This window comes from Scyliorhinus canicula, chromosome 14, assembly GCF_902713615.1.
Source record: "Scyliorhinus canicula chromosome 14, sScyCan1.1, whole genome shotgun sequence".
NCBI classification, from domain to species: domain Eukaryota; kingdom Metazoa; phylum Chordata; class Chondrichthyes; order Carcharhiniformes; family Scyliorhinidae; genus Scyliorhinus; species Scyliorhinus canicula.
Window position 1 is genome coordinate 72,728,535 of NC_052159.1, and position 18,653 is coordinate 72,747,187.

The window sequence follows — 18,653 nt, forward strand, 5'->3', positions numbered from 1 at the left end:
CTATCCAAAATGGTTTACCCTGAATCCTCAGGCTGTGACCCCTGGTTCTGGACACACCCATCATTGGTAACACCTTCCCTGCATCTACCCTGTCTAGACCTGTTAGAATTTTATAAGTCTCAATGAGATCTCCCCTCATTCTTCTGAACTCCAGTGAGAACAATCCCAACCTCGCCAATCTCTCCTCTTATGACAGTCCCGCCATCCCTAGAATCAATCTGGTAAACCTTCGCTGCACTCCCTCGAGAGCAAGAACATCCTTCCTCAGAGAAGAAGACCAAAACTGCACACAATACTCCAAGTGTGGCCTCACCAAGGCTCTGTACAATTGCGGCAACACATCCCTGCTTCTATACTCGATATCTCTTGCAATGAAGGCCAACATACCATTGGCCTTCTTTAGCGCCTGCTGCACCTGCATGCTTACCTTCAGCGACTGGTGCACATGGACACAGCGCCGGCCCTAGGGTTGCTGGCGCCCCGGGCAAGCTGAACTTCGGCGCCCTTGGGGGGGGGGCGGGGCCGAGAGGGGGGCGGGGCCGGGGGGGGGGGGCGGGGCCGAGAGGGGGGGGCCGAGAGGAGGGGGGGCCGAGAGGGGGGGCGGACCCGGGGGGAGCGGACCCGAGGGGGGGGCGGGGGCGGGCGGACCCGAGAGTGGGGGGGGCGGGGCGGGCGGACCCGAAAAGGGGGGGGGCGGGGGGACGGACCCAAGGCGGGGGGGGGGGGGAACGGACCGAGCGGGCGAGCGGACTGAGCGGGGGGCGGACCGAGGGGACGGACCGGGGGGGGGGGGGGGGGGGGGGCCCTGGGGGAGTGCGGCCACACTGGGGGAGTGCGGCCACCGCGCATGCGCTGGTTGGCGCCGGCCCAACTGCGCATGCGCGGGACCCGAGTCTGGCGCCCCCTAGCACATGGCGCCCCGGGCAACAGCCCGAGTTGCCGGTGCCTTGAGCCGGCCCTGCATGGACACCCAGGTCCCGCTGCACACTCCCATCTCCCAATTTACAACCATTCAGGTAGTAATCTGCCTTCCTGTTTTTGCTTCCAAAGTGGATAACCTCATACTTATCCAAATTATACTGCATCTGCCATTGGTTTGCCCACTCGCCCAACCTGCCCAGATCTTGCTGTAGGATCCCTGCATCCTCGTCACAGTTCACCCTTCCACACAACTTGGTATCATCTGCAAACTTTGAGATGTTACATTTTGTTCCCTGATCCAAATCATTAATATATATTGTGAATAACGGGTCCCAGCACCGATCCCTGTGGCACCCCAGTAGTTACTGCTCAACGACTAAATACTGTTTTGTAGCTTATTGGTACTTTCCAGTTTTTGCCTAAACGCTAGGTATATTTTGGTCTATTTTTTAATTTCTATAACTGATTATTGATCTCTTAAAAGTTAATGCATCTATACCTCGTACCCAATAGTTTTGAAACACTTGTCATCTCCAAGCAATTTCTCCACTGGTCTCCTTATTAGTCCCCTCAATTCCATCTCCAAAGCTCTGCTGTCTACAAGTTATCATATACTAGCTCCTGCTCAGTTATTTCCACACTTACAAAAGATCTCTTCAAACCCCATATAGGCTGAGAGGCGATGGATTTAGAACTGGGAAAAGGAGGAACTACTTCTAGCAGAGTGTGGTGAATTTGTGGAACTCGCTGCCCCATAGTACGATGGACTCTGAGTCGTTAAATGGTTTCAAGAAGGAGATAGATATATTTTTGATTTTAAACAATGGGTTAAAGGGGTGTGGGCCATAGGTGGGGAGGTGGATTTGAGACCAGGAACAGATTAGCCACGATCTGATTGAATGCAGGAGCAGGCTCGAAGGGCTGAATTGCCTACTTCTGCTCCTAATTCCTATATTCCTATGTTCCTATCTCTGACTAAGTCTTAGGTCACTTAGAACATAGAACAGTACAGCACAGAACAGGCCCTTCGGCCCTCGATGTTGTGCCGAGCAATGATCACCCTACTTAACCCACGTAACCGGTATACCCGTAACCCAACAATCCCCCCATTAACCTTACACTACGGGCAATTTAGCATGGCCAATCCGCCTAACCCGCACATCTTTGGACTGTGGGAGGAAACCGGAGCACCCGGAGGAAACCCACGCGCACACGGGGAGGACGTGCAGACTCCACACAGACAGTGACCCAGCCGGGAATCGAACCTGGGACCCTGGAGCTGTGAAGCATTGATGCTAACCACCATGCTACCGTGAGGCCCCTAACCGCTCCAAACCGCTCTTGAAACATCTGCTCATCCATTTCTTCACCTGCATTTTGTAAGGTATTTAAAAATTATTCATTGCATCAGATATTTACTACAGATTACAGATGACTATTTTCTAATTTCATGCATTATAATGGGAAAACTAAGGATTTTACTAAACACCAGGTGAAATCATGAATTTAGTTCAGCTAGAACTCATTGGGAATTGTATATGTCAGCACTGAGAAAGTATTTTGAACCATTGCAACAGAAATAATTAGGCTGGATTCTCCGCTGGCAGGATGCTCCATTTTGCCGGCAGCTCGGGGGTTTCCTGAGGGCGTGGGGCTGCCCCACAATGGGAAAACCCATTGACCAGCCAGTGTAACGGAGCATCCCGCAGGCGGGATGAAATAGAAATGTTGCGCGGCTGTTTCGGAAGCCCATTGTTTTACTTACCTTGAATTGTTCCCAGAAAACAAATGAATGTTATCAGTTTCAAATACTCCATGTCCATTATCACCTTCTGGTTCGGTTTCACCACTGAAATTGCATTTTTTATAATGTTAGGAAAAACTGTAGAAAGATAGTAACATTTAGAACAGTTATTTATATACATAAACCAACATAGACTTTACGTTCAGCCATTTAGTCCGATTTGTAAAGACCCTTCTCCTGAATTTGTGATTTATCAGTGACTATTATTTATGACCTAAGTTTTGGACTCCTTCTCCCTTCTGCCCAACCCCCCCCCCCCCCCCCCCCCCCCCCCCCCGGCAAATATGGAAATGTTTTCTCTATGTTTATCTTATCAAACCCTTTCTTAATTTTAAAGACCTCTGATGTCATCTTTGCAAACCCACTGGAAGTCGAATCCAACCTGTGATTACCTCTTTCGACTCAGATTAAACTGCAGGAGATGAGAGAATGAGACTTAAAGTCTTTTGGATTTAATCTGCTTTGCAGAATTAGCTATGGTTGTTGGACTTCCTGGGGCTTGGGGACGGCAGTCGTAGCAAAGACAGCCTTGACTCCTGAGAACACCTTACTCCAGACCCTAGGTCCTGTCCTCATCATCAGACCATACTCCAGATGCCTCCCTCCCCAGACCCCTGCTCCCCACTACAAACCCCACAGCCTCTCCACAAACCTGGAACTGACCTCCCCACCATGTAATCAGACTCTCCACTTGGGATCATGGATCGGACCACTTCATAGAATTTACAGTGCAGAAGGAGGCCATTCAGCCCAGTGAGTCTGCACCGGCCCTTGGAAAGAGCACCCCATTTAAGCCCGCTCCTCCCCCTATCCCCGTAAACCCATAACCCGACCTAACGTTTTGGCCACTAAGGGGCAATTTAGCATGGCTAATTCACCTAACCTGCACACCTTTGGACTATTGGAGGAAATCCAAGCAGTCACAGGGAGGAAGTGTAAACTCCCCACAGACAGTCACTCGAGATGGAAATTGAACCCTGCTTCTGGAGCTGTACAGCAACAGTGCTAACTACGGCAAATAATTCTGTATGTACCTTTAAATGGGGTTAAAATTGTTAGTCTTCACAAAAGTGCACATGTCGACTTTTACTAATTGTTAATGAAATAACTAGCTGAAGAATAATATCATTTTCCAGCAATAGCTGTCCAACTGTTTCATTGTTATTAAATCGTAATGAGCATGTGCTTCAATGGTGATAACTTGATTTGTTTGAAAAATGCTTATTCGGTCCTTCACCTCTTTTTTTTTGACTGAAGCTCTTGAATGATATTATACAGCTGTAACCTGTATTGTACATGCAGATCACGATGTATTAATTTTTCAACCATCAATCTTTTGTAAACCATTAAGAAAATAGTAAAATTGCCCCGCACCTGCGGGAGATGTTCACAGACTCGCTAGCTAGGGGCACGTTGCCACCCACGTTAGCACAGGCCTCAATCTCGCTGATACCTAAGAAAGACAAAGACCCAACGGAATGTGGGTCATACAGACCCATATCTCTGCTGAACGCAGACGCCAAAATACTGGCCAAAATCCTAGCCAAAAGGCTAGAAGACTGTGTACCTGAGGTGGTCACAGAGGACCAGACGGGCTTTGTCAAAGGTAGACAGCTTACCGCGAACATCAGGCGCCTGCTGAACGTGATAATGACCCCCTCCGGGGAGAGAACACAAGAGGTGATCGCCTCCCTGGACGCAGAAAAGGCCTTCGACAGAGTCGAGTGGAAATACCTCATAGAGGTACTGGAGCGGTTCGGGCTTGGAACAGGGTTCACCGCTTGGGTAAAGCTCCTGTACAACGCTCCCATGGCGAGTGTACAGACCAACAATACCAACTCCCAATACTTCCAGCTGCACAGGGGCACCAGACAAGGATGCCCACTGTCCCCGCTGCTGTTCACACTAGCAATTGAACCGCTAGCAATCGCGCTCAGGGCAGCAAAAAATTGGAGGGGGATCCGAAGGGGAGGTAGAGAGCACAGAGTCTCACTCTATGCGGATGATCTGCTCCTCTATATCTCGGACCCACAAAGCAGCATGGACGGAATCATCGCGCTCCTGAAAGAGTTTGGAGCCTTCTCGGGCTACAAACTCAACATAAGCAAAAGTGAGATCTTCCCAGTACACCCGCAAGGGGGGGTGGGGGGGGGGGGGGGGGGCAGCACTAAAGGGGCTGCCGTTCAAACAAGCCCGACATAAATTCCGCTACCTGGGGATCCAAATAGCCCATGACTGGAAAGGGATCCACAAATGGAACCTCACCAGCCTGACGGAGGAAGTTAAAAAGGACCTGCAAAGATGGAACACACTCCCGCTCTCCCTCGCGGGGAGAGTTCAGACGATCAAAATGAACGTACTGCCCAGGTTCCTCTTCCTGTTTAGATCCATTCCGATCTACATCCCCAAGGCCTTTTTCAAAGCGCTGGACAAACTCATCAGGGCGTTCGTATGGGGGGGTAAAAATGCTAGGATCCCAAAGAAGGTCTTACAAAAAACAAAAACCAGGGGAGGGTTAGCCCTCCCGAATCTACAATTCTACCACTGGGCAGCAACAGCCGAGCGAGTAAGGGGATGGATCCAGGAGCCAGAAGCTGAGTGGGTGCGTGCGGAGGAGGCCTCCTGCATGGGAACCTCCCTCCGGGCCCTCGCCACGGCAGCACTCCCATCCCCACCCAAAAAACACTCCAGCAGCCCAGTGGTGACAGCCACCCTCCAATCCTGGAACCAACTGCGGCAGCAACTTGGCCTGACCAAAATGTCGAACAGGGCTCCCATCTGCAACAACCATAGGTTCACACCAGCACTGACTGACGCCACCTTCAAAAGGTGGAGGCAGGACGGGGGGGACACTGACAGTCAGGGACCTATACACGGACGACAGGATCGCAACACTGGACGAACTGACAGAGAAATTTCAGCTAGCTGGGGGGAACGAGCTACGGTACCTGCAGCTCAAAAACTTCCTACGAAAGGAGACAAGGACGTACCCACAACCGCCACGACAGACACTACTGGAAGACCTACTGGACGCAAGTATCCTAGAGAAAGGGAACTGTACTGACATGTATGACCGACTGGTAGATAGGGACGACACCGTACTGGACGCAACAAGGAGGAAATGGGAGGACGACCTGGGGATGGAGATAGGGTGGGGACTCTGGAGCGAAGCACTGCATAGGGTCAACTCCACCTCCACGTGCGCAAGGCTCAGCCTGACGCAACTAAAAGTGGTACATAGAGCCCACTTAACAAGAACCCGTATGAGTAGGTTCTTCCCGGAGGTGGAAGACAGATGTGAACGGTGCCAAAGAGGCCCGGCCAACCACGCCCACATGTTCTGGTCTTGCCCCAGACTCGTGGAGTACTGGACAGCCTTCTTCGAGGTTATGTCCAAAGTGGTGGGAGTGAGGGTGGAGCCATGCCCGATAGTGGCGGTCTTCGGGGTTTCAGAACAGCCAGATCTATTCCTGGGGAGGAGGGCGGACGCCCTTGCCTTTGCCTCCCTGATCGCCCGCCGTAGAATGCTGTTTGGCTGGCGGTCAGCAGCACCGCCCAGAGCTGCGGACTGGCTGTCCGACCTCTCAGAATCTCTCCAAATGGAGGAAATCAAATTTGCCATCCGAGGGTCGGACGACGGCTTCCACAGAACGTGGGAGCCATTCATGCAACTGTTCCGGGACCTATTTGTGGCCAATGTACAAGAGGAAGAATAGTCGGGGGAAGGTAGCGGGAGGGGGGGGGGGCTACAGGTTCGTTACGGGGGTTCGATGGCTAGCTAAGGCCCAAAGCCAAACTAAATAAACATGTTGAGGGGGGGGGGGGGGGGGGGGGCAGTTACTACTACGAAGATGCTTACCTGTAAATATGTATGTTAATTTTTGCGTGTTTGTTTTTTTTTTCTCTCCTAACAATTTGTAATTTGTTCAATATAAAATATGAAAACTGAATAAAAACATTTATAAAAAAAAAGAAAATAGTAAAATTTACAGTGCAGCCCTTTATAACTGGAGGATAGCCATTGTGGTACCAAGAAGCGAGGAAGCGATGATCCAGGAAACTACAGGCCAGTCAGTCTAATCTCGGTGGTAGGGAAACTATTGGAAGCAATTCTGAGGGACACAATTAATCTGCATTTGGAGAGGCAGGGATTAATCAAGAACAGTCAGCATGGTAGATGAGGGCAATGTATTTGATGTAGACAACTTGGACTTTTTCAAGGCTTTTGATAAGGTCTCACATGGAGCCTGATAGTGAAGGTAAGAACTGATGGGATCCAAAGAAATTTGGCATATTTAATCCCGAATTGGCTGAGTGGCAGGAAGCAGAGGTTGATGAGCAAGGTGTGTTTTTCTGACTGGAAGCATCTGTCCAGTGAGGTCCAACAGGTGAAAAATTTATAGGAATGATGAGACTTGCATGTAGGAGGATTGATCAGTACGTTTGCGGATGATACGGAAATTGGTGAGATGGTAAATAGTGAGGAAGATAGTCTTCGATTATAGGAAGACATAGATGGGCTGGTCAGATGGGCTGATCAGTGCCACATGGAATTCAATCCAGAAAGGTGTGAGGTGATGCATTTGAGCAGGCCAAACAGGATAAGGGAATACGTGGTGAAATGAAATGAAAAATGAAATGAAACAGTAGAACCCTGGGAAGCACCAAGGATCAGTACATGTACACTGGTCCCTGAAGGTAGCAGCAGGTGGAAACAGTGGTCAGGAAGCCATATCAGCCGTAACATAGAGTTTAAGAGCAGGGAGGTTATTCTGGAACTGTATAAAATGTTGGTTAGGCCACAGCTAGACAATTCAGGAATCCAGATTATAGGAGGGATGTGATAGCACTGGGAAGGTTGCAGAGAAGATTTACCAGGATGATGTTTGGGCTGGAGGGTTTTAGCTATGAAGAAAGGTTAGATAGATTGGGGCTGTTTTCCTTGGAGCAGAGGAGACTGAAGGGGAATGATCGAGATGGAGAAAATTATGGGGGCCATACATGGAGTAGACAGGAAGAAACATTTCCTCTTGGTGGAGGGATAAATGATCAGGGGGCATAGATTTAAGGTAAGAGGAAGGAGACTTAGAGGGAATGTGAGGAAAACCATTTTGCCCAGAGAGTGGTGGGAGTCTGGAAATCACTGCCTGAAAGGGGGGTGGAGGCAGAGGGCGCAATTCTCCGCTCCCCACGCTGGGTGGGAGAATCGCAGGAGGGCCGGGCGAATCACGCTACGCCGCCCTGGCACCCCCCCAAAATGGCATGTCGCGTTTTGCGACACGAAGCTCGGAGAATCGCCGCTCGCCGTTTTTCCCGGCGACCGGCGATTCTCCGGCCCGGATGGGCTGAGCGGCCTGACGACCCCGACGGGTTCACGCCGGCGGCAACCACACCTGGTCGCTGCCGGCATGAACATCGCGCGACAGGTAAGTGTGGGGTCTGTGGGGGGCAGAGAGAGGATCGAGCACCACGGGCGTGCTCGTGAGGTGACTGGCCCGCGACTGGTGCCCACCGATCGTTGGGCCGTCATCTCTAAGAGACGCACTCTTTCCCCTCCGCCACCCCGCAAGATCAAGCCATCACGTCTTGCAGGGCAGCGGAGAGGAAGACGGCAACCGCGCATACGCGGGTTGGAGCCGGCCCCCCGGGGTGGGGGGGGGGAGAATACGGGCCGAGGAGCGGCCTCCGACGCCGGAGTGAAACACTCCGGGTTTCACTCCAGCGTCGGCACTCAGTCTCCCTTTGGGAGAATCGCGTCCAGACACTCTCATAACATTTAAGATGTATTTAGATGTACACTTGCGATGCTAAGGCTTACGACGCTATGGGACAAGTTCTGGAAAATGGGACTAGAATAGGTGGTTGTTTTTGACTGACGTAGGTGTGATGGGCCGAAGGGCCTTTTCTGTGCTGTAGACCTCTATGACTCTTTCTTCCTTGTCTCGTGACTGATGCTAATGGTCAGAGAGAACTAAAGATGTCAATAAGAAAAACATTGGAACTTTTCTGATAACTCCTGGAATGGATGTCTTTGACTTTGCTAGTTGAAAAACTTTCCTTACCCATGGTATTCAACATTTTCAGTTAGAAAAAAATGTGAATACCATTTTAGCAACACAACTTTAGAAATCTGTTTCAGAGATAACAGGAAAAGTAGAAGACTATCATTGAATGCAACTTTAATATGATAGCATAGTCATTGCTTTTCAAAAGCAAATCAAACTAAATATGTCAAGGTGAGCAAAAATCCACTTCTGTCAACTATGTAAAGCTGCAGAAAATGAAGTGTGAAAAAGACCAGAAAAAAATTGTATGTTGTCAATTCAGAAACTTCAGTAATCAAACTCTTGATGGGTTTGATTAACGCTGGAGTTAATGATATGCTGGTAAAATGACAAAAATCAATAAAACTAGTCTATTAATGTTAGAAAATGATATTACAATCTTTATTTTGTTCGAAGGCTTGCTATTCAAACTCATTCTTTAAGCCGACCAAACTGCAGCAATTTGAAGCAAAGCATTGTCTAACTGAGCCACAACTTTTTCAAATTTGGTTCTGTCTCTAATTATAAACTGTTGTCTTTCAAATTGAGCCCTCAGTAATTTAAATAACAATCGAATGGTATTTGCACAATGCTTCTGCAGTTGTGGTTTCACATATATAAACACACAAAGCAAGTTTCGAACAGCTATGACATTTCTCCATCCAGTGGTTTTACTGTATCTCAACTGTCAAGCAATGGAACAAATGTCAGGTGGCCTCGCTATCTCTTTCATTCTCACAATACCTTATGTAATCTGTCCAACACTCATCTTCTCAATGGAGGTGGAATGTCGCCCCAAAGAACACATCCTGACTGTACAGATAACGGCAATTTTTAAAAATTCATTCAAGGGTTGTGGTTGTTGCTGGCTGGGCCAGCATTTATGGCTCACTTAAGAGACAACCACATTGCTGTGGATCTGGAGTCACATGTCTGCTAGACTGGGTAAGGATGGCAGATTTTCTACCCTAGATGTTTTTTTACAACAATCGACAATGGTTTCATATTCACCTTTAGACTTCTGATTCCAGTTTTTATTGAATTCAAATTTCACCATCTGCCATGGCGGGATTCAAATCTAGGTCCCTGGAGTATGACTCTAATCTCTGGATTACTAGTCCAGCAACTATGCCACTGCCTCTTCTAGTGGAGTATAGCTTTAGGTCAGGTGTTGATTCTGAGGTCATGCCTCTTAGCACCATCTCCATCATTTTGGAGAGCAACCCATTCAAAGGTCTACCTGTTCAAAGGAGAAGATACTTCTGTCGAACCATTTTTTGATGAACTATTTGGCAGCACTAAATGAGAAAGCCCATCTGCATTACAATAAAAACTTGATTGTCATCACTTGATTGTACAAGTGTGAGCAGACAAAAATAGTGCCCATCTCTGCATTCTGCTTGCTGCCAATGACAGCACTCCTGTATGTGGTCCAAAAATTGTCGTTAATGGATGGTGATCGATCAATAATGTGAACTTCCTTCCATACTAGAATTGGTGGAGTCTGTTTACTCAAAATATAGCTCCTGAGGCTTCTCCTTCGATTTGTGCATATTTACTTTCAGCTTTGTTCAATATTCTGGACACAAAAGCAATGGGTTCCCTTCACTCGGCAGCACCACCGCTCCAACGCCCTAGGGAGATGCATCACACGCTAACTGTAGAAGTAAATGTGTCAGGACTTCAAATTCGGGCAACACCTCCTTGGCACGCACAAATGTGTTGTTGCACTGGTTCGACCATTTCCACTTCTTTTGGCACAGCAGGTTATGCAAATGTTTTAAAATGGTCGCCAAATTTTGAACAAATCTTCTGTAGTAATTCAAAAATCCTAAAATGGATTGCAAAGAGTTAACAGCCTGAGGTGCGGCGCATCTGTAATAACCTTGATCTTCGAAGGAGGTTTGCAAAGGCTTGCGGCATCTGTCACATATCTCAAATACTCAATTGAAAACTGGAAGAAATTGCACTTGCCCCTGCAGACCCTCAATCTGTAGTTCTCCAAACTTTGCAGAGTGGCATCTCGATTGCAAAGGTGCTCGTTTTGGTCTTTACCAGTAACCAGAATGTCTCTCAGGTTACACTGGACTTAGCCCATTCAATATTTGGTCCATTTTTCTTTGGACAGTGTCTATTCATCTGCCTTGCTGTCCCCGACCACCACTACATTCCTATTAACTGTCCCTGCTTGAATGGCCTCCTGTATCACGGTGCCATTACTCATCCACCCTGCCAGCCTGGTTTTCATCCATTCAGGCTGCAAGCACCTCAAACATGAAAATATTATATTTTTTATTTATATGTCTCAAAATGTCATGACATGAGATAAAAAACCAAATCCAACAAATGTTTCTTGCATTTATTAATAAAACATATTCTCCTCCTTAAAACTATGCACAAATCCAAATCTACTGCATCTTCTGATCGAGTTGGAAATGTTAAAGGAAATGCAGTGTCATATGTATTCTGAAAACCCAATCTACATGTCTATATTTGCCTGAACTGATACATGGGAATGGAATAGATTACACAGACAACCAAAATAGCACAGCGTATTTTGTTTGTTTTACTGAATCCCTTAACTACAAAGGAACACTACATTCGAATGGTGCTTCAAATCATAATCAAAATAAATGCGATCATTTGAACTATTTTCATATAAAATCGGCATTCCATATTTTCAGTGCATTTTTAAGTTTTTTTAAATTGTGAAGAAAATGCAGATACTATCTGAAGTCAACATCTTAATCACACACCCCTGAAAGCTTGTGTCTGTTTTCAGCATAGAATTTACAGTGCAAAAAGAGGCCATTTGGCACATCGAGTCTACACCGGCTGAAACAGCACCCTACTTAAGCCCACACTTCCACCCTATCCCCGTAACCCAGCAACCCCACCTAACGTTTGGACACTACAGGGCAGTTTATCATGGCCAATCCACCTAACCTGCCCATCTTTGGACTGTGGGAGGAAACCGGAGCACCCGGAGGAAACCCACGCATTCACGGAGAGAATGTGCAGACTCCGCAGAGACAGTGACCCAAGCCAGGAATCGAACCTGGGACCTTGGAGCCGCGAAGCAACAGTGCTAACCACTGTGCTACTGAGCCACCCTGGCATATGGGGCTCAAACATTTAAACCGAAACATCTGAGGGTACACATTCTAGAACATGATGTTACCTTATTATTATGAGTGCAAATGCCATTAATGATAAGAGCCATCATGTACAGCAGCGATGACTGGAGTCTGCAGATGATTTAAGGTTAAGAGCTGTCGCTAATTTTCTCTCTCTTACTGAACACTGAGACCAATTTGGTTAGGCTTACCACACATCAGCCGAGATCACCTCATTGCATTATGGATGTCGAATTGGCAATGGTCTTCTCGGCTCATTCATGCGTTGGCCTTTTATAGCTTAGCTACTGACCATTTAAATTCAAGATAGGCAATGTCTGACTATTTTTTCCCCAAGTGTCAGCCGGCCCTCCTGAGTAAGGAAGTTAGAGACAGGTTGAACCTGACCGTGACAGGTGCTCACAGTAAACCAGGTTGGAGTGTACGGGCAGCTCCAGTGAGAGCTTTAATGCGAATGGTTGTAACGGCTAGATTCCAAACTCCTGCAGGTCCAGAAGTTGCACCGGTCATAACTGCTGGGCGGGAAAGGTTATTCTTGTGTTTTCAATTGCCTGACACAATTATTTTACAAAACGTATCTACAGAAAGCATCGCATTAACACCGTCCTGAAAACAGAAATAAGGCTTCATTCACTCCTGGGCAAAGATCCCCAGGTGAGTTCCCAACTCCCCTCGGGACTATACCTTACCATCGGATGGTTAGCCGCTACATTTCAGAATGACTTACCAGAGATCATTTGTAATGCAATGAGTCAGGGAAGGATTTTTTTCGTGGTTGAGCAGTGAAAATCGGCGGCCGGCGGATTGCTGTAAACGAAAATTTGAATGGCGTTCGTTGTCAGATGTGTATTGATGACACCGGCAATGAAATAGCACAGCTGGAAACCGCGATCACACACTGCTATAGGACATCCATCCTGCAGCCTCTGTTCAGACTGCAAGCCAGAATTGCAATCTCCTTTTCATCACTAATCACTAATCCTGTTCAGCAGACAGAGACAAGGCAAACACATGGCAGAAGTTAGTTTTCATGGACCTGGGATGTCAGAGCCTCATTGCAACCTCTCACCGTGGTCCTGAACAGTATTATCTTTTATGATTTCCTGCCAATCTGCTTCATAAAACATTTTTTCCAGCCCTGATATACTACCCTCTTCCTGTTTTTAAAAAATTAACACTCCCTAGTAGCTATCTTAACAGTAATTGAAATCTCACCTCTCAGTGTTTCCATTATATCAACACTTTCCCCCTCCCAGTAACACCCTCCCAGCACTGACACCGTCAATAATACTCTCCTCTCACTGAAAAACATCCAACACCCCTTCACTATTTTCACACTATTAAAAGATGGTTTCCATTACTTCCAGACCAAAGGTCATCCTGTCAATAAATCCAAACCTATAAAAGGGTGTTCCCAAACTGCACCATCCACCTCACGTGTCCTCACCGATTCTGGAATGAACATCTCCAGTATTGCTGTCTGCTTCCCGCTTACCTACTGTAATTACATACGTATCTGGGACTTTTAAAAAACAGGCTTGTTATAAATGCGGGTGCATTACTAATGCAAACTTCACAATCAAAATCAATGATTTATAATTTCCATGGAAATATTGACTTCTTATTCTGCTAATTTCTCTGCCTGAAGGCAGGCCCGACCCATTGATCCACATCACAGGTAGGACATAGCGGCAGGTCCTATGTCATAGACATGGAATTTACAGTGCAGAAGGAGGCCATTCAGGCCATCGAGTCTGCACCAGCCCTTTGGAAAGAGCACCCTACTTAAGCCCCACACCTCCACCCTATACCCTTTATCCCCATTACACAGTAACCCCACCTAACCCTTTTGGACACTAAGGGCAATTTAGCATGACCTATCCACCTACCCTGCACATCTTTGGACTGTGGGAGGAAACCGGAGCACCCGGAGGAAACCCATGCAGACACGGGGAGAACGTGCAGACTCCACACAGACAGTGACCCAAGCCGGGAATCGAATCTGGGACCCTGGAGCTGTGAAGCAACAGTGCTAACCACTGTGCTACCGTGCTGCCCTCCAGCCAGAATGAGGATCTCACCTCATGTTGTTGGTACCAGTCTGATCCACGCCAGCCATCCAGCCAAGTGCTCCACTATGTAACCCGAGTTGATGTGGCAACATGCACTTTTATATGCATGTTTCAGTCCAGAGCTGGGAATAGCTCCAATTTTCATTCCATCACATGGCGAACCAGGAACCTCTCCTGCTCTCATTGCCGGGTTATTGTTGAAAGGAGTTGCCGATTGATACTCAACCTGTTTGACCATGGTTCAACACACCTTCCTTGCCCATCAAACCATGGAACACTGAGTTGTTCACTCAGCAGGGACCCTACCCACAGCACCACAAACCTCCTGGAAATATGCACATGATCAAATAATTTACTTCAGCACATTGGATTGCAAGAGACGTTTAAGGGACTAAAATTCAATAAATGATTTAAAATTTGACATGGACCATCCCAACAAGACGCCTGGTCAGCAGGATGCTCTGCTATCGTCGGGATGCCCCTGGTCCAGCGGCTAATAGATGGCATGCGTGTCACCTTGCACTCACTGGGCTGTCAGGGCGTGCTCTACATCACAGGAAGGGGTACCAGTCCTTGAACGTCCAGCTCGTGTGTGACCACCATATGAACATCATGCACCCGTGTGCACGTGTCCCAGGCATGGGAGGCTGTACGATGTTTGCCCCTGAGCCAACGCCCACGGGATGCTCCAGGTTTACCAACTGGGTGAGGGGGCGGGGGGGGGGGGTGCTGATGGAGGAGTGGACTGGCCAGGGGCCCGGACACATCCACACCCCTCACTCCCGGCCTGGCCACCCCCCGCCTGAAACGCCTCCGTGATACATATACCTGTGGCACAATGGGTTGTGGGCCCTGGGTTGGCAGTAACAGTGGGTCTGGTGCATAGGATGGCAGGTGATCAGGGCAGCATGATAGCACAGTGGTTAGCACAGTTGCTTCACAGCTCCAGGGTCCCAGGTTCGATTCTCGGCTTGTGTCACTGTCCGTGCAGAGTCTGCACATTCTCCCCGTGTCTGCGTGGGTTTCCTCAAGGGTGCTCCGGTTTCCTCCCACAGTCCAAAGATGTGCAGGTTAAGTGGATTGGCATGATAAATTGCCCTCAGTGTCCAAAAAGAGTAGGTGGGGTTTCTGGGTTACGGGGATAGGGTGGAGGTGTGGAGCTTAAAGAGGGTGCTCTTTCCAAGAGCCGGTGCCGACTCGATGGGCTGAATGGCCTCCTTCAGAACTCCATCACCTCCTACTCCTTGGGAGTGCCCGATTGTCCCGAGGCAACTCCATGGGATGGGTGTGAGAATGGAGCTATCCCTGGAGGCTCCCCCACCACCTGGCACTGTCAGTCCTGGAGTCCCACTCCAGTTTCGACCAGAGTCTGCAAGCTTGCGGCCATGGAGCACAGGGAATGAACCATCGCCACCTGGGACTGCGCCACATCACCCATTGACTGTGCCACCACGTTCAGGGTTTGTATCACATCAGCCAGTGACTGTGCCATCTCCCTCTGGGACTGAGCCCCTCCCTCTGTGTCTGTGCCAACTCAGCCAGCGCCTGGGCAATGCTGCCCATGCTCACAGCCATGGCCCGCTGTGAATGGCTCACACTCGGAGCTCCACTGCAATGTCGAGGTGGCTCTGGCACATGGCTGCCTGTAAGCAACTGCACAGAATGCCCCAAGCCTTGGACGTACTGATCCATAGCCACGGCCGTTGCCCCCAATGCCTCCAATGCCAACCTGTGCATGTTGGCCTGGGTGGCACGCATTGTCAGCACCAACTCTGCACGTGGATGGACTCCTCCAGCTGCACTGCAGGTGCTCAATGGCGCCGACAACCCCTCATGTAGTTCCTGGCTCTGCGATTGCCTCTCTACAATAGACGGGCCTGTCTGTTCCAGAAGCCCAGGGCACATCTCAATGGCAGCTGGTTCCTGGGGCTGACCTTCCCTCCGACCGTCTGCCCCCTTGTGTGCTCCTACCTCCACCTGCTGGACTGGATCAACTTTGTGGTGCACACCAGATGGTGTTTCAGGAGCCTCTTCACTAACATGCCCAACCGAGGTGAGTGTCTCTGGGATGGTGGAGGGTGTTGGAGACAGCTGGGATGGAAAGTCACTATCATCCTTCGATCCGGACTCTGGGGTCTCCTGAGTCTCGGGCGGAGGGCTAGTGTCTGAGCTGCTCTCCTTGTCAGTGCTCGGCTCACGGGAGTGCTCCAGTTATGGCACTGGCTGGGGGTGGGGGATGCCAGATGGACCTGCCCCATCCCCAGCAGGTCCTGTGAGGCACATGACAGGATGCAAGTTCAGATCACGGCGCGGGGGGAGGGGGACAGGGGGTAGGGTGGGGGGCGCATGTGGATTGGGAAGGGGGCTGGTCGTGTGGGGGTGGTGTAGGGTGAGAGTTGTGTGGGGTGCGGGTGGTGGGTCAGGGCGGTGTGGGGGTCAGGGTGGTTTTGCGGCGGGTGGGGGGCTAACACACGTGAACTGCTGTGAACGGAGTAGAATCCCGCTGCCTTGAACGGACGGAGAATCCCGCTGCTGTGAATGGACGGAGAATCCCGCTGCCTTGAACGGACGGAGAATCCCGCTGCCGTGAATGGACGGAGAATCCCGCTGCCTTGAACGGAGTAGAATCCCGCTGCCTTGAACGGACGGGGAAACCCTCTGCCGTGAATGGACGGAGAACCCCGCTGCCTTGAACGGACGGAGAATCCCTCTGCCATGAACGGACGGAGAATCCCGCTGCTGTGAACGGAGGAGAATCCCGCTGCTGTGAACGGAGGAGAATCCCGCTGCCGTGAATGGATGGAGAATCCCTCTGCCATGAACGGACGGAGAATCCCGCTGCTGTGAACGGAGGAGAATCCCGCTGCTGTGAACGGAGGAGAATCCCGCTGCCGTGAATGGATGGAGAATCCCGCTGCCTTGAACGGACGGAGAATCCCGCTGCCTTGAACGGACGGAGAATCCCGCTGCCTTGAACGGACGGAGAATCCCACTGCTGTGAACGGATGGAGAATCCCGCTGCCTTGAACGGACAGAGAATCCCGCTGCCTTGAACGGACGGAGAATCCCGCTGCCTTGAACGGACGGGGAATCCCACTGCCGTGAATGGACGGAGAATCCCGCTGCCTTGAACGGACGGAGAATCCCTCTGCCGTGAATGGATGGAGAATCCCGCTGCCGTGAATGGACGGAGAATCCCGCTACCTTGAACGGACGGAGAATCACGCTGCTGTGAACGGAGGAGAATCCCGCTGCTGTGAACGGAGGAGAATCCCGCTGCCTTGAACGGACGGAGAATCCCGCTGCCTTGAACGGACGGAGAATCCCGCAGCCGTGAACGGACGGAGAATCCCGCTGCCGTGAACGGAGGAGAATCCCCCTGCCGTGAACGGACGGAGAATCCCGCTGCCTTGAACGGACGGAGAATCCCGCTGCCGTGAACGGACGGAGAATCCCGCTGCCGTGAACGGAGGAGAATCCCGCTGCCGTGAACGGAGGAGAATCCCGCTGCCGTGAACGGAGGAGAATCCCGCTGCTGTGAACGGAGGAGAATCCCGCTGCTGTGAACGGACGGAGAATCCCGCTGCCGTGAACAGAGGAGAATCCCGCTGCCGTGAACGGAGGTGAATCCCGGTGCCGTGAACGGACGGAGAATCCCGCTGCCGTGAACGGACGGAGAATCCCGCTGCCGTGAACGGATGGAGAATCCCGCTGCTGTGAACGGACGGGGAATCCCGCTGCTGTGAACGGACGGAGAATCCCGCTGCTGTGAACGGACGGAGAATCCCGCTGCCGTGAACGGAGGAGAATCCCGCTGCCGTGAATGGATGGAGAATCCCTCTGCCATGAACGGACGGAGAATCCCGCTGCTGTGAACGGAGGAGAATCCCGCTGCTGTGAACGGAGGCGAATCCCGCTGCCGTGAATGGATGGAGAATCCCGCTGCTGTGAACGGATGGAGAATCCCGCTGCCTTGAACGGACGGAGAATCCCGCTGCCTTGAACGGACGGAGAATCCCGCTGCCTTGAACGGACGGAGAATCCCGCTGCCTTGAACGGACGGAGAATCCCGCTGCTGTGAACGGATGGAGAATCCCGCTGCCTTGAACGGACGGAGAATCCCGCTGCCTTGAACGGACGGAGAATCCCGCTGCTGTGAATGGACGGAGAATCCCGCTGCTGTGAACGGAGGAGAATCCCGCTGCCTTGAATGGACGGGGAATCCCACTGCCGTGAATGGACGGAGAATCCCGCTGCCTTGAACGGACGGAGAATCCCTCTGCCGTGAATGGATGGAGAATCCCGCTGCCGTGAATGGACGGAGAATCCCGCTACCTTGAACGGACGGAGAATCACGCTGCTGTGAACGGAGGAGAATCCCGCTGCTGTGAACGGAGGAGAATCCCGCTGCTGTGAACGGACGGAGAATCCCGCTGCCGTGAACAGAGGAGAATCCCGCTGCCGTGAACGGAGGAGAATCCCGCTGCCGTGAACGGAGGAGAATCCCGCTGCTGTGAACGGAGGAGAATCCCGCTGCTGTGAACGGAGGAGAATCCCTCTGCTGTGAACGGACGGAGAATCCCGCTGCCGTGAACAGAGGAGAATCCCGCTGCCGTGAACGGAGGTGAATCCCGGTGCCGTGAACGGACGGAGAATCCCGCTGCCGTGAACGGAC

At 50.4% G+C, this 18,653-nt stretch overlaps 1 protein-coding gene across 2 annotated transcripts in view; it reads right to left on the bottom strand.

Moving 5' to 3' along the window:
- LOC119977575 (interleukin-18 receptor 1-like) overlaps nucleotides 1-13,194 on the bottom strand; it is a 62,733-nt gene extending 49,539 nt beyond the window's left edge. The window contains exons 1-3 of one of the 2 annotated variants that reach the window (XM_038818677.1): nucleotides 13,122-13,194; nucleotides 12,634-12,887; nucleotides 2,687-2,770 (exon numbers count right to left, since the gene is read on the bottom strand). In XM_038818677.1, the coding sequence (XP_038674605.1) occupies nucleotides 2,687-2,770; nucleotides 12,634-12,643 (94 nt within the window). In that variant the 5' untranslated portion in view covers nucleotides 12,644-12,887; nucleotides 13,122-13,194. Of the gene's footprint in view, nucleotides 1-2,686; nucleotides 2,804-12,633; nucleotides 12,888-13,121 lie in introns of both variants that reach the window. The other variant, XM_038818676.1, reaches the window with a different exon arrangement.
- Between the last annotated feature and the right edge of the window lie 5,459 nt (nucleotides 13,195-18,653).